The sequence below is a fragment of the Malus domestica genome, chromosome 06 (assembly GCF_042453785.1).
Source record: "Malus domestica chromosome 06, GDT2T_hap1".
Classification (NCBI taxonomy): domain Eukaryota; kingdom Viridiplantae; phylum Streptophyta; class Magnoliopsida; order Rosales; family Rosaceae; genus Malus; species Malus domestica.
This window is the reverse complement of record NC_091666.1, coordinates 22,453,441-22,465,672: the sequence shown is the minus strand read 5'-3', so window position 1 is coordinate 22,465,672 and position 12,232 is coordinate 22,453,441. Positions and strand designations below refer to the sequence as shown.

At 43.1% G+C, this 12,232-nt stretch overlaps 1 protein-coding gene across 1 annotated transcript; it reads left to right on the top strand.

The window, feature by feature from the left end:
- The first annotated feature begins 205 nt into the window (after positions 1-205).
- LOC103454644 (V-type proton ATPase subunit E) lies at positions 206-2,786 on the top strand. Its single transcript, XM_008394245.4, has 6 exons — positions 206-582; positions 755-855; positions 1,458-1,614; positions 1,851-2,047; positions 2,234-2,333; positions 2,479-2,786. The coding sequence occupies exons 1-6, from the start codon at positions 481-483 to the stop codon at positions 2,512-2,514; spliced, it is 693 nt and encodes a 230-aa protein (XP_008392467.1). The 5' UTR covers positions 206-480; the 3' UTR covers positions 2,515-2,786.
- The last annotated feature ends 9,446 nt before the right edge of the window (positions 2,787-12,232 follow it).

Below are 12,232 nucleotides of genomic sequence, written 5' to 3'. Positions count from 1 at the left end.
TATTATCTACATTAAGGAATAAGGTAAAAAGAATGTGGTTCCAATTTGCCTTTGGCGAAAATGAAATCTAAAACGGGTGGAACGTGCTGTTCTACGGGACGAATTTTGAGTGAATTTTCATTCCGCCTCACCCTCAAGAAACGACTCGTTCCACATCCGTGGAACACAAAATTATAACCTCTCCGTCTCATTCTTCTTCTTCCTTGTTTCCATCCGTAAGCATCTTTGCTTCCTCTCCATTCCGTTTTGTCCTGTCCCGTCCCGTTCCGTTTCGTCTTGTCTGCATACCAAACAATACCTAAAATCCAAACCAAAAATAAAAAAGAAATCCACGTACTCTGCTTATATAAAACCGGTTTCTCTCTAGGCCTCACCCTTCCTCTCATCTACGATTTACGACCGGAAAACGGCTCGCTGTTACTTTGATCTGCGCGAAGAAAGCCGTCGATCTTCTCCGACTCGATTCACCGATCAGCAAAGATGAACGACGCAGATGTCTCCAAGCAGATCCAGCAGATGGTGAGGTTCATCCGCCAAGAAGCTGAGGAGAAGGCCAACGAGATCTCTGTATCTGCTGAGGAAGTACGTCTCCCAATTCTCCTGTAACTCCCGCATTTTTCCCCAATTCTTACATTTCTGAAACCCTAAATTCGATCTTAATCTTGATCCAATTTACTGGAAATCATTTTTCTTTGTGTGTATAAGCTTAAGTCGAGTGTTAGGGTGTTTTTGTGTTGTTTTTTTGTTGTTGTAGGAATTCAACATTGAGAAGTTGCAGCTCGTCGAGGCGGAGAAGAAGAAGATTAGGCAAGAATATGAGAAGAAGGAGAAGCAAGTCGACGTCCGAAAGAAGATGTATGGTTACTTGAATCTTCCTAATTCTGTTTATATTATCTCAATTGGTATATTTATCTCCTTGTTTTATGTTTTTATGGTTGAAACGAATGCGCTTTCTGCTGTTTGGTTTTGAATATTAGTTACTGGTAGGTTGAATTCGGATTGGGAAGTTAATGTGCATGGTGTCGAATACGTTAGTGAAATCGATAGTTTGGAAGTGGCAAAGATAGTTTCTTTCGTTGATTTTATGGATTTCGATGAAAATCGAGGTATTTGGTTCGAAATTAAGTTGAAATTTGAAAATGAGTTGATTATTATGAGAGATCTTATTGTCATGAATTGGATGTGTATGAAATGATTGTTGAATTTTAATGATCCTGAATATTATGTGCTTATTGTTTTAGAATTTTGGGAAACTAGATTAGCTCATAGGGTATTGAGCTAGGTAAGGAATTGGGTAGAACGAAGTTCAAATCTTATCTTAAGTAAAACGAGTTCTGTTTCTGCGGGGTTCAATTTGGGTTGTTTGATGGAAGGCTTTCCCTTTGTTTTTCTTTTCCCGGCAATGCACGAATGCCACCTATGTGAGTAAGTAACAATTTTTTATTGGTTTGTTGCAGTGAGTACTCCATGCAGCTCAATGCTTCTCGTATTAAAGTTCTTCAGGCTCAAGATGATGTGGTTAACTCCATGAAGGAGGCAGCATCCAAGGAGCTTCTGAATGTGAGCCGAGATCACCATGCGTACAAAAAGCTTCTGAAAGATCTTATCGTTCAGGTCTGTTGTACTACTCATGTAGTTGTCAAGGTTAACCTGCCTCCCCAGTTTTTATGTGAACCTACAGAACTATCTGCCGGTGGAAATGGCTTGAGTTTAATGTATAATTCAGGGTGATGATTTCATATCCTTCATTTAGAAGAGATTGCTGTTTCTATCTATAACACACTTTCATGGATAAATTAATGATTAGGTTTGGTTTACTGAGAATTATGATATTTTTATTTTTGTTGCAGAGTTTGCTTAGGCTGAAAGAGCCTGCTGTTTTGTTACGTTGCCGGAAGGACGATCTACATCTGGTGGAGTCTGTTCTGGAATCAGCAGGACGGGAATATGCAGACAAAGCAAAGGTTCATTCACCTGAGATTATAGTGGACACTACTGTCTTTCTTCCACCTGCTCCTACCCATCATAATCCCCATGTTTCTTCCTGGTATGTTTCTGTAGTTATATATTTAAACCTAATATAGTTTGGAAATACATGAGTTTTTGTACCGAGTCACGGGCTTTCTAGCTTCTGGATTTAGTCTGCCTTGCTAATGTGTAGCTTATCAAACAGTTGGTTATTGAGAGAACGTAAATGATGGAACCTGCTGATGATAATTTGTTGATTGTTCAGTTCTGGAGGTGTGGTCCTGGCTTCTCGGGATGGGAAGATTGTGTGTGAGAACACCCTTGATGCACGATTGGATGTTGTATTCCGTAAAAAACTTCCAGAGGTATTTTCCTTTCAAAGCATCAATTGTATTTTTGTAGTAGTTCACTTTATTTTCATTGCAAAGGATTTTTATGCAATTTTGGCACTATTTTGTGTCGGTTTGTGTAACCATGCTTCAACTGAGCTTCTGATTCTTCTCTTTACAGATCCGCAGAAAGCTCTTCGGTCAGGTTGCTGCATAAATGGGATGATGAATTGGTTTGTGTTTTAATTTTCCACCCTAAATTATGTGGCCTTGAGATTAAGATACCGGTCATGGACCAGCGGATCTGTTTTCCAATTCGATTGTGTATTTCGATTTTCTAGTTCTCTGAATAACGTTGTTATATGTGGGTAAAAATAGCTTTAGCTGTTATTTGATTTGGTGTTCATATCGTCTGGGGCATATTGCAAATGTACTCATTCTGGTTGGTAATGAGATGATTTTAATAAAAGTTTGCAGCTTGTTAGAGCATTATTAGGTTTTAAATTTGTTTAATTAATGTGATGAATGGGAGATCACGTGAGCTGTCACGTGAACCATATCTGTTCTTTTTCGGTATATTAATTTCAAGATTATGTCGGTGACCAATATTTTGCTGTCGTTTTGTGTTTTATTGTAACACGAAGTCATGGACCATTGCAATTACCTGTAAAATGACAAAATGTTGCCTTCTTGTACTCTGTTGTCGTTATTATTGTTAAGTTTACCCTCACGAATTTCCCTTTTGATTTCTAAGCTTAACGGGTTGGATGAATCCCGCTCGAACGGTTCAATACTTAGCACCGGAAAAAGTGAGTGGGTTACAAAACTCTATAGAATTGTATTTTATGATAGGCGGAGGCGGGAAAATTTGAGTGTGATATCAATTTATTGAACTGAGTTCTATATTAAACTCATGTGTTCAATATATCAAGCTCATAAGTGTTATACTAATATATTGAGCTTACACTAGTGTAGCAGTAGTGTGATAGATATACAAAAAATTTACAAGATATACAAAAAATGTACCTAAATCCGCCTAGGCGACGCCTAGCCGCCTAGGCGCTAGGCGCTAGCCCGCCGCCTGATTAGCGCCTATCGTTTTTTAGAACCTTGCTATTTCCATCTAAAAAGGCTAAATATAGCCATGTTCATAATTATAACCGTGCAAAAGATTATTTTAAATTAACAGTGTCATGCCATACTTAGACCATCTCCAACCGAATGGTCGTCGAAAATAACCCTTGTCTCCAACTGAGGGTCAGGCCAAATAGCTTGTGGGCCCCATTGGGCAAAAAAAGACCAAAGGGTCAACCGACCGGCTATCTTCAGCCAGCCCGCTGGCTAGCCTTTTTTTTTTTTTTTTTGTTCTTTTCCATTTGCCCAGCCCACTTTAGGGTTTAGGGTTTAGGATTTTGTTTTGTCCTAGCCCCTTTTTTTATGTTTTTTTTTTTAATTTCTAATTTTTTTTCCTACACTATTTCTCACATATTTTTCACCATTCCATACTATCTTACCTTATTTTATTTCAATTCTTCACATTCCATACTATAGTCTTTTGACTCTCGTTTGGAGATGATTTTTTTATCACAGGGCTATGTTTGGCCTATGACCCTTTGGCCTCTCAGTTGGAGATGGTAAGAAATATGGTCATGCACTGTTCATTAAAATATTAATTTCTTGGATGGCTAGATGGCTAAAACGAGTCCTCTGGCCCTCATTCAGTTGGAGATGGTCTAAGAAATATGGACTACACTGTTCATTAACATATTAATTTATTGGAGGGCCATAGAGATGGTCTTAATACTTTAAGTTTATTGGTTAATGTACTCAAACTTTCGTTGAATGTTTTTCAAATCTAGCTGTAGACATCGAAATTTCGGTAAATAAATGTTGACCGATAAATCAAAATTTCAACGCTCATGTATTACATAAATTTTATATGTAGCGTGTGTCTAAACAAAAAATCGAAATAAGTTGGAAAAGTCATCAAACAGGACACGTGTCAACACCTGGAAGAAACGACTTATTTCATCTGGAATATTATATTCAAAATTAGGCCTTGGAAATTTCTATAAATAGAAGGCTAATTCATTCATTTGAGGGGAGGAATTCATATTACACCTTGAAGCTCTGAAGCTCTGAAACTCTGAAGCTCTCAAGCAAATCCCGAAGAATTAAGAAAGCCCTTTTCGTTCTTCATCAAATCCTTCTTCAAGATCAAGTCCCGACGGCCCTTGAAGAAAGCTCTCTTCGTTCTTCGTTCTTCGTTCATCGTTCTTCCAAGATCAAGCCCCAACGGCCCTTTGGATCAACAATCATCTACTGTTCTTCCAAGATCAAGCCCCGACGGCCCTTGGATCAACAATCATCCGCCAATTCAAGATCAACCCCCAACAGCCCTTTGGATCAACAATCATCCACCGTTCTTCCAAGATCAAGCCCCAATGGCCCTTGGATCAACAATCATCCACCAATTCAAGATCAAGCCCCGACGGCCCTTGAAGAAAGAGTTCTTCGTTCATCGTTCTTCCAAGATCAAGCCCCGACGGCCCTTGGATCAACAAGCCACCGTTCTTCAAGATCAAGCCCAAAAGCCCTTGAAGATCCGTTCATCACTCATCCTCAAGATCAAACCCCAACGACTCCTTGAAAATCCGCTCAAATCCATCTTCAAAGATCAAGCCCACGGCCCCTTGAAGAAACTTCCAACAGTTCATCCAAGATCAAGCCTCGACGGCCCTTGGATCAATCAAACATTCACAAATTAACACCTTACGGAGATCGAATCAGAGGATCAAAATAGAGAGAGATTGTAACCCAAAATCATCAAAATACAAATATTTGTTTGTGCACGTTGTTCTTGTCTCTTTCCTTTCAAGAATTTTTCGTGTTCACAAATTGGCACGCCCGGTGGGATCATCTCTACCTCTCATCTCTTTCTCCGTTCAAGAAATTCGAGCACACTTCCAAAATTAATGGCATCAAGGAAGGCTCAAACTGTTCCCGCAACTGGCACAAAGAACAAGAGCGTCCTCGTCGTAAGTGGTGTCACTTTAGGCATCACGACTCGAAGCAAGGCAAGAGCTACTACTGCCGCCTCTTTCACCTCTGCATCAACTCTGCCAAGGGAACAAGAGCACCCAAGGCACGAGCCTTTGATCACCTTAGCCTCACCAAAGGCACCAAGGGGTGAAAGTCCAAGGAAATACTCCAAATCCATGCTCTCCGATGCCGATTCGAGCGGCAGTTCAGCCATGCAAGTCATGACCATTGGAGCAACTTCAATCGATGAGCAGCTGGCTCAAATGAATGAAGCAATCGCAAGGCTAACCCGAACTGTGGAAGAAAAAGACTTGCAAATCGCTGCACTCGTCAGCCGACTGGAGCCACAAGACGGCGATAACCCTAAACCAGAATATGAGCCTACGGTGGAGAGAATCGATGCGAAGCCGGAGCCAGACCAAGCAGCAGCACTCATGGGATCTCTTTCTATCTAGCAGCTGCAAGAGATGATCACCAACACCATCAAGGCACAGTACGAAGGGAGCTCAAACACCTCCGGGTTGTACTCGAAGCCGTATTCAAAGAAGATCGACGCCTTAAGGATGCCGAGGGGTTATCAACCGCCAAAGTTCATGCAATTTGATGGAAAGGGAAACCCGAAACAACACGTCGCCCACTTTGTTGAAACTTGCAACAACACAAGGACCGAAGGGGACTACCTCGTCAAGCAGTTTATGCGCTCGCTGAAAGGAAACGCCTTTGAGTGGTACACAGACCTAGAGCCTGAGTCCATCAACAGCTGGGAGCAATTGGAGCGGGAATTCCTCAACCGCTTCTACAGCACCCGCCGCACTATGAGCATGCTAGAGCTAACGAGCACAAAGCAGTGGAAGGACGAGCCAGTCATTGACTACATCAACAGATGGCGCACTCTAAGCCTCGACTGTAAAGACAGGCTTTCAGAAACCTCTTCAATCGAGATGTGCATCCAAGGCATGCAATGGGGTTTGCAATACATTCTTCAAGGCATTAAACCACGGACCTTCGAGGAATTGGCCACTCGCGCCCATGACATGGAGTTAAGCATCGCCCATCATGGGAAGAAGGAACCGATCGCCGACTACAAGAACGACAAAGTTCTTAAGACAAAGGTGGAGAAGACTGCATGGAAACCCACCAAGGAAGCGATGACGGTCAACACATCTCCCGTCAAAATCCCTATACGAGGCAAGGCGATTCAAGCTGAAGCTTTTCGTGATTAAGAGATATGTAGACGCACTTTGAAAGAGCTTGAAGAGAAAACTTATCCATTCCCCGACTCTAATGTGGTTGCCATGTTAGAAGACTTGCTGGAAAAGAAGGTGATCGGCTTGCCTGAGTGCAGACGGCTAGAAGAGATGAATCGCACCGACAGTCCAAGGTACTGTAAATTCCACCGCTTCATCAGTCATCCGACAGAAAAATGCTTCGTGATGAAAGATCTCATCATGAAGCTGGCCCAGAAAGGAATCATCGAGCTAGATCTTGACGATGTGGTGAAGTCAAACTATACCACCATCACTTCTGGCTCTTCCTACTCAAAGTTTTTACCTCAACCTCCGGGGGCATCCTCCAAGACAAGCAAAGTTGAAGGATGGACTCAGGTCACTCCTAAGAAATTGCACAAGAAGCATATGTCTCCTCCACAAGTCCGCCAATCAGAAAGGGGGCAAAGCAACTATTGTCAACCTTCAAAGTAACGTGAACGTGTTGAAGATGATGAAATTGCGACACAAAGATCGTCAATTGCCATCACAATGCGCGATTTCTTTCCCGAAGACTTCTTCAATCACTCGGTCAAGGCTCCTTGCTATGAATATTGTGAGGAACGCCTCTCCAAAATTACTTGACAAATTCACCAATGCTCCTTGTTCGCACGAGTTTAAACTGCACGAACCAAAGCTCCTTGTCTGTAAGAGCCTAAACTACAAGACACAAGGCTCCTCGCCTGCACGAGCCTAAACTGCACGGCACTAAGCTCCTGGTTTGCACGATCATAAAAGGCAACATCAACACTCCTGGTCTGCACGAGCATAAAAGGCAACACCAAAGCTCCTGGTCCGCACGAGCATAAAAGGCGACAACAAACACTCCTTGCCTGCATGAGTTAAAACTGCAAACGGCACCAAACGAAAATACCAAGAAAAAAAAATGTATTTTGAACTACGTTATGACTTGATCTCTTCTTTGGAAGTGTACGTAGGCAGCTTGAAAATTCAAATTCGAGTTCAGTCACATCAAAATAAAGAATAAGAAATTTTATTAAAAGTTTGATGTTATTACAATTTCTTTGTACCAAAAAAAAAAAAAAAAACTACAGCTTAAAAAAATAAATATATATATATATGCCTTAGAAGCAGATCAAATAACATTTGCAATTCCAGCAGGCCCAAGCCTTCCTCCATTTCACAACCGTCGGATCCCATGAAAAGGCCCAAGTTTCTCTCTCAACTTGACAACCCATCTCTCCAAAACCAATGAGCCCAGCCACAAATCCAGGCCCAGGCTTCGGCTTGTCTTCTTCTCCCAGCTATTCTCGGCCCACAGCGCTCAAATCCAGGCCCAGCTCCCCAAGTCTCTCTCTCTCAACCCAATTCCAACCACTCGGCAGAACTCTTGCTCTTCCTCCTCGAGGCTCTCTCTCACTATCCCCAACCCTTCTTCTTCCTCCGCTTCCTGGGCTGCTATCTCCGAGCTCAGAACCCAAGAAGAAATCAACAGCTTCTATGGAGGTAGTAAGGGAGGAGTTCCAGCTGATGTGATGGATGGGTTTCAGCTCCAAGAGCAGCTCTCATTCCTCAACGATGGCTGTCCACCACCAATGGTGGGACCCAAGTCGCCTGATTTTTTTTTTCTACCCACAGTCCAACTTGTCTTCCAGTCCTACCACCGATTCGGATCCGGTGTAGAGATGACGAACTTTTAAAGCTTAAATCCTTGTGAATACTTTTTGTTACGTTGCAGTTATGTGGTATCTGCAACGAAGGCGACGCACTGTGACTGCACAAAAATGTAAATGTGACGAGCAAATGACTCATCTTCAGACAGCGAAACCCCCACCACAACCATCTATGTCTGCGACAGCTTCAGAAAGCTGCTCAAATAGCAACCAATGCATCGTTGCTTCGTGGGTTTGGCATTATGTCATCCTCAACGTCTTCCACGCAAGAAGAGAGAGAGAGAAGGAGCGAGCATAGGCGAGATCCAGGCCATGAGGGACCTGAGAGAATGGCTGCTGACGCTTTGTTCAACATTTTGCCAGCTGCCTTTGTTCAACGTTTTGCTTCCTCCTTATTGGGTTTCCTTCTGATTTCTACAATGGATGTTGACGAATTTGGAGGGAGCCAGCGTAGTTGGGGCCTGTGCAGAGCTGCAGGGTGGCGATCGGGTTGTCAGAGTTGCGGTTGAAGTTAGGGCGCCACTTGACGTCAAGGCCGACGATGCGGTGGTTGGGGTTGGCGAGGGTGACGGTGGAGAGCCAGGATTCCACCATGGCGGGGCTGTTGGTGAGCATGGTGTGGATTTTGTCGCCGTAAAACGTCACGTCGTACTCGCTGTGGGTGTCGTACGGTAGCTCGTAGTCCACTATGCTGATCGCCATCCTCACTGAGTGCAGAGAGAGGAGAGGCGTCCGATACTGAGAGCATGGAAGAAGGCGAGATGGCACAGCAACAAAGACCACGGCTTCCGCCGGAAATACGTCGGATCCCGCGCGAGCTTCCCCACCGACCCCCAGGCCGAGCTGGTGTTGCCCGCCATGCAGGGTACCTTCAATGTGCTCCAAGCCGCCTCGTCATCCTCATCTCCGCGCCTGGCCTCCTCAGCTCCATGTTTTCCGTCGAGCTACTGCTGAGGCTCAAGCAGGCGTAGGCGGAGGCGGCGGGGCCTTCGTCTCTGATGTTGCAGTCTCTTTTGACACTCAGGTGGGGGATCAGGATGCCACGCTCCAAAGCGGTGTCGTCCGGTTCCAGATTCGACGGCGGCGTCTCGCATCAGAGGATAAGCGGCATGAACGGCGTTGATTTCATCTCCGTCGATGCTCCCTGCAGCTCTCCCCTTCATCCCATGCAGCAAACACATATATATATATATAAATAATAATAATAATGGTGCGGTATGAGTGGTGGTGAGTGTGAACACCACCGAAAGCAATAAATTAAAAAAATAATAAAAAAAAATTTTGGTGCACTCGGCACTGCAAGCAAAAAAAAAAAAAAAATATATATATATATATATATATATATATATATGATGGTGTCAGCCACCACCCTAAAATATACATATATATATATATATATAAATAATAAAAGTTTTGAAGTGGTGGGCAATACCATGATTAAAGGCCAAAAAATGTATATAAAAAAAATATTTTGATCTTTGATGCATCTGGCACCATGATTAAAGGCAATATATATATATATATATATATATATATATATATATATATATAATGATAAAATAATAATAATTAAAAAAAAAAAAAAAAGAGTTTGATTTTTGGTGCGTCTGGCACCATGTGGAAAAAATGGGTGCACCATGATTAAAGAAAAAAAAATGTTTGATGTTTGGTGCTCTGGCACCATGTGCCAAAAAAAAAAAACATTAAGAGAAATAAAAGTCCATTTTATTTATTCTGGAAATTTTACATAAATTTGCATTATACATACCTATAAAAAATATATATATATATAAAAAAATAAATAAAAAAAAAAGGAGGTCAAATCAAATTTACAGGAGGGGATCTTCAAGGATGATCAGGTGGCGCCTTATCACTCGGCGAAACTCCAGGAAGAAGAGGAGCCGGAGGTTGATCATCTGGAGCTTCATTACGCGGTACAGCCCCAGAAGACGAAGGCAAATGCTGTTGGAACAAACCCACAAACCTCTGATGATCAAGTAAAATCTGACCATCAGATTCCTGCATCTGGTCAATCTTCCTCTTTATGTTTGTCGCATAGCTATGTGCGAGCTTATGCAACTGTTTATTCTCCTGCTTGAGCCCTCTAATCTCCTGTTTGAGACTCATCACTTCAGCCGCCAATGATTCAACCTGACGGGTTCGAGCAAATAGGCGTTGGGCCATATTAGACACAGAACCTGCACATTGCACACTAAGAGCCAGAGAATCCTTAACAGCCAACTCATCAGACCGTTTGGAAAGTAGTCTGTTATCTTTAGGAGTGACAAGGTTCCTGGCCACCACCGCAGCGGTCATATCATTCTTCATCATCGAATCCCCAACGGTAAGAGGACCAGTAGGGGATATGAAAGATGGGCGCCATATGTTGTCTGGAGAAGGCGGGACTGCCTTTTCACCAAGATTCAAATCAAAACGACGGTCGGAGGGTCCAGACATTTTCAAATGTGTTGAAGAAATAAGAAGTCGGACAAAATCAAGATCTTAGAAGTGCACAAAGGGAGTTTCTACAAGCGAAAATTCAAGTGAGCTTTGAAACGAACTGCGTGTCTCTATAAAAAATCAACAATCGACGGGATTTCAGAGATCGAAGAGGCGAGCTCAGAATTCGAAGAGGCCAATTCAAAAATCGAAGAGGCAAGCTCAGAAATCGGAGAAGCATCTTGCTTTTCCAGACGCGTCAGCACCCGTCATGCGCAAATTCAGCTTTGCGGAAATCACGGGCAAGTTGTCGAAGCGCCGATCCCAGATATCGAAGAGGCGCCAGTCTTTTTCAGCCTCGTCAGCACCCGTCACGCGCAAACTCAGCTTTGCAGAAATCACGGGCAATTTGTCGAAGCGCCGATCCCAGATATCGAAGAGGCGCCAGTCTTTTTCAGCCTCGTCAACACCTGTCACATGCATACTCAGCTTGACGAAAATTACGGACAATTTGTCGAAGATTTCTGATAAAGAAGAAAGCACGTGAAGCCATACTGATTAATCACGCATTGGTTGCCGACACGAGTAAAAGAATAGTACCTCTACAGGTACTAAAGAATTTCCTATAACTGTCCACCTTCACCCTCCATAGCAAGGTAGACATACATAACCTTTCTTCATCTCCGAGAACCTTTCTTCATCTCCGAGAACCTTTCTTCATCTCCGAGAATGCCTTCCCAACAAAGCCTCTCGAGTCACTCAGTGTTTCTTGTTCCTTGGGGTACCTCTGCAAACAAATGACACCAAAGCAAAAGTATCTCATATCACCAGGGTAGAAAGTAAGAGTATCTCATATCATGCGTTCTCCCTGTCCTTTCCTTTGTCCTTGTTCCTACCTACAAAGACAAGGATAAAGAAAACAATATGCCGGAACTTCCACTCAAACTTGGGTAAGGAACCGACTGCTTGGAACCCTTCCCTGATTGCCTACCTAGCACTGCTCTCGAGTACTTGTCTCCCACTGCTGCTGTACTTCCAAAGAAGCTGCCACATCTGCCTGAAGAACAGATAAGGCAAGTGAAAATGATACCTTGCAGCACGTGGAGACAACGTGCAGAAGAAACAAGCAGAGAAGAATGCAGCATGCACAATCAACTCAGGAGAAGGAGTCTGAGCTGAGGAACTCAAGAAGCTGCCACATCTGCCTGAAGAAATAAGCAGAGAAGAATGCAGCCTGCACAGTCAGCTCAGCAGAATGAGTCTGAGCTGAAGAACTCGAGCAGATGCTACATTCTGCCAGAAGAATAGATAAGACAAGGGAAAATGATACATTGAAGCATGTGGAGACAAGTGCAACAAAGCACGTGCTAAGTCATCTGCTACTTCTTCAAAATCAAAAGTATCTCATATCATCAGGGTTGCAATCATTCTGGACGGTGAATTCATTTTGACCCTCAAATTCTTGGGTCGGCTTACTAGGCGTTGTGAGTTGCACGTGTCGATTCACCACCCTTGAATCAAATCCTTAAAGATCAAGTCACCAACTGGAAGAAGA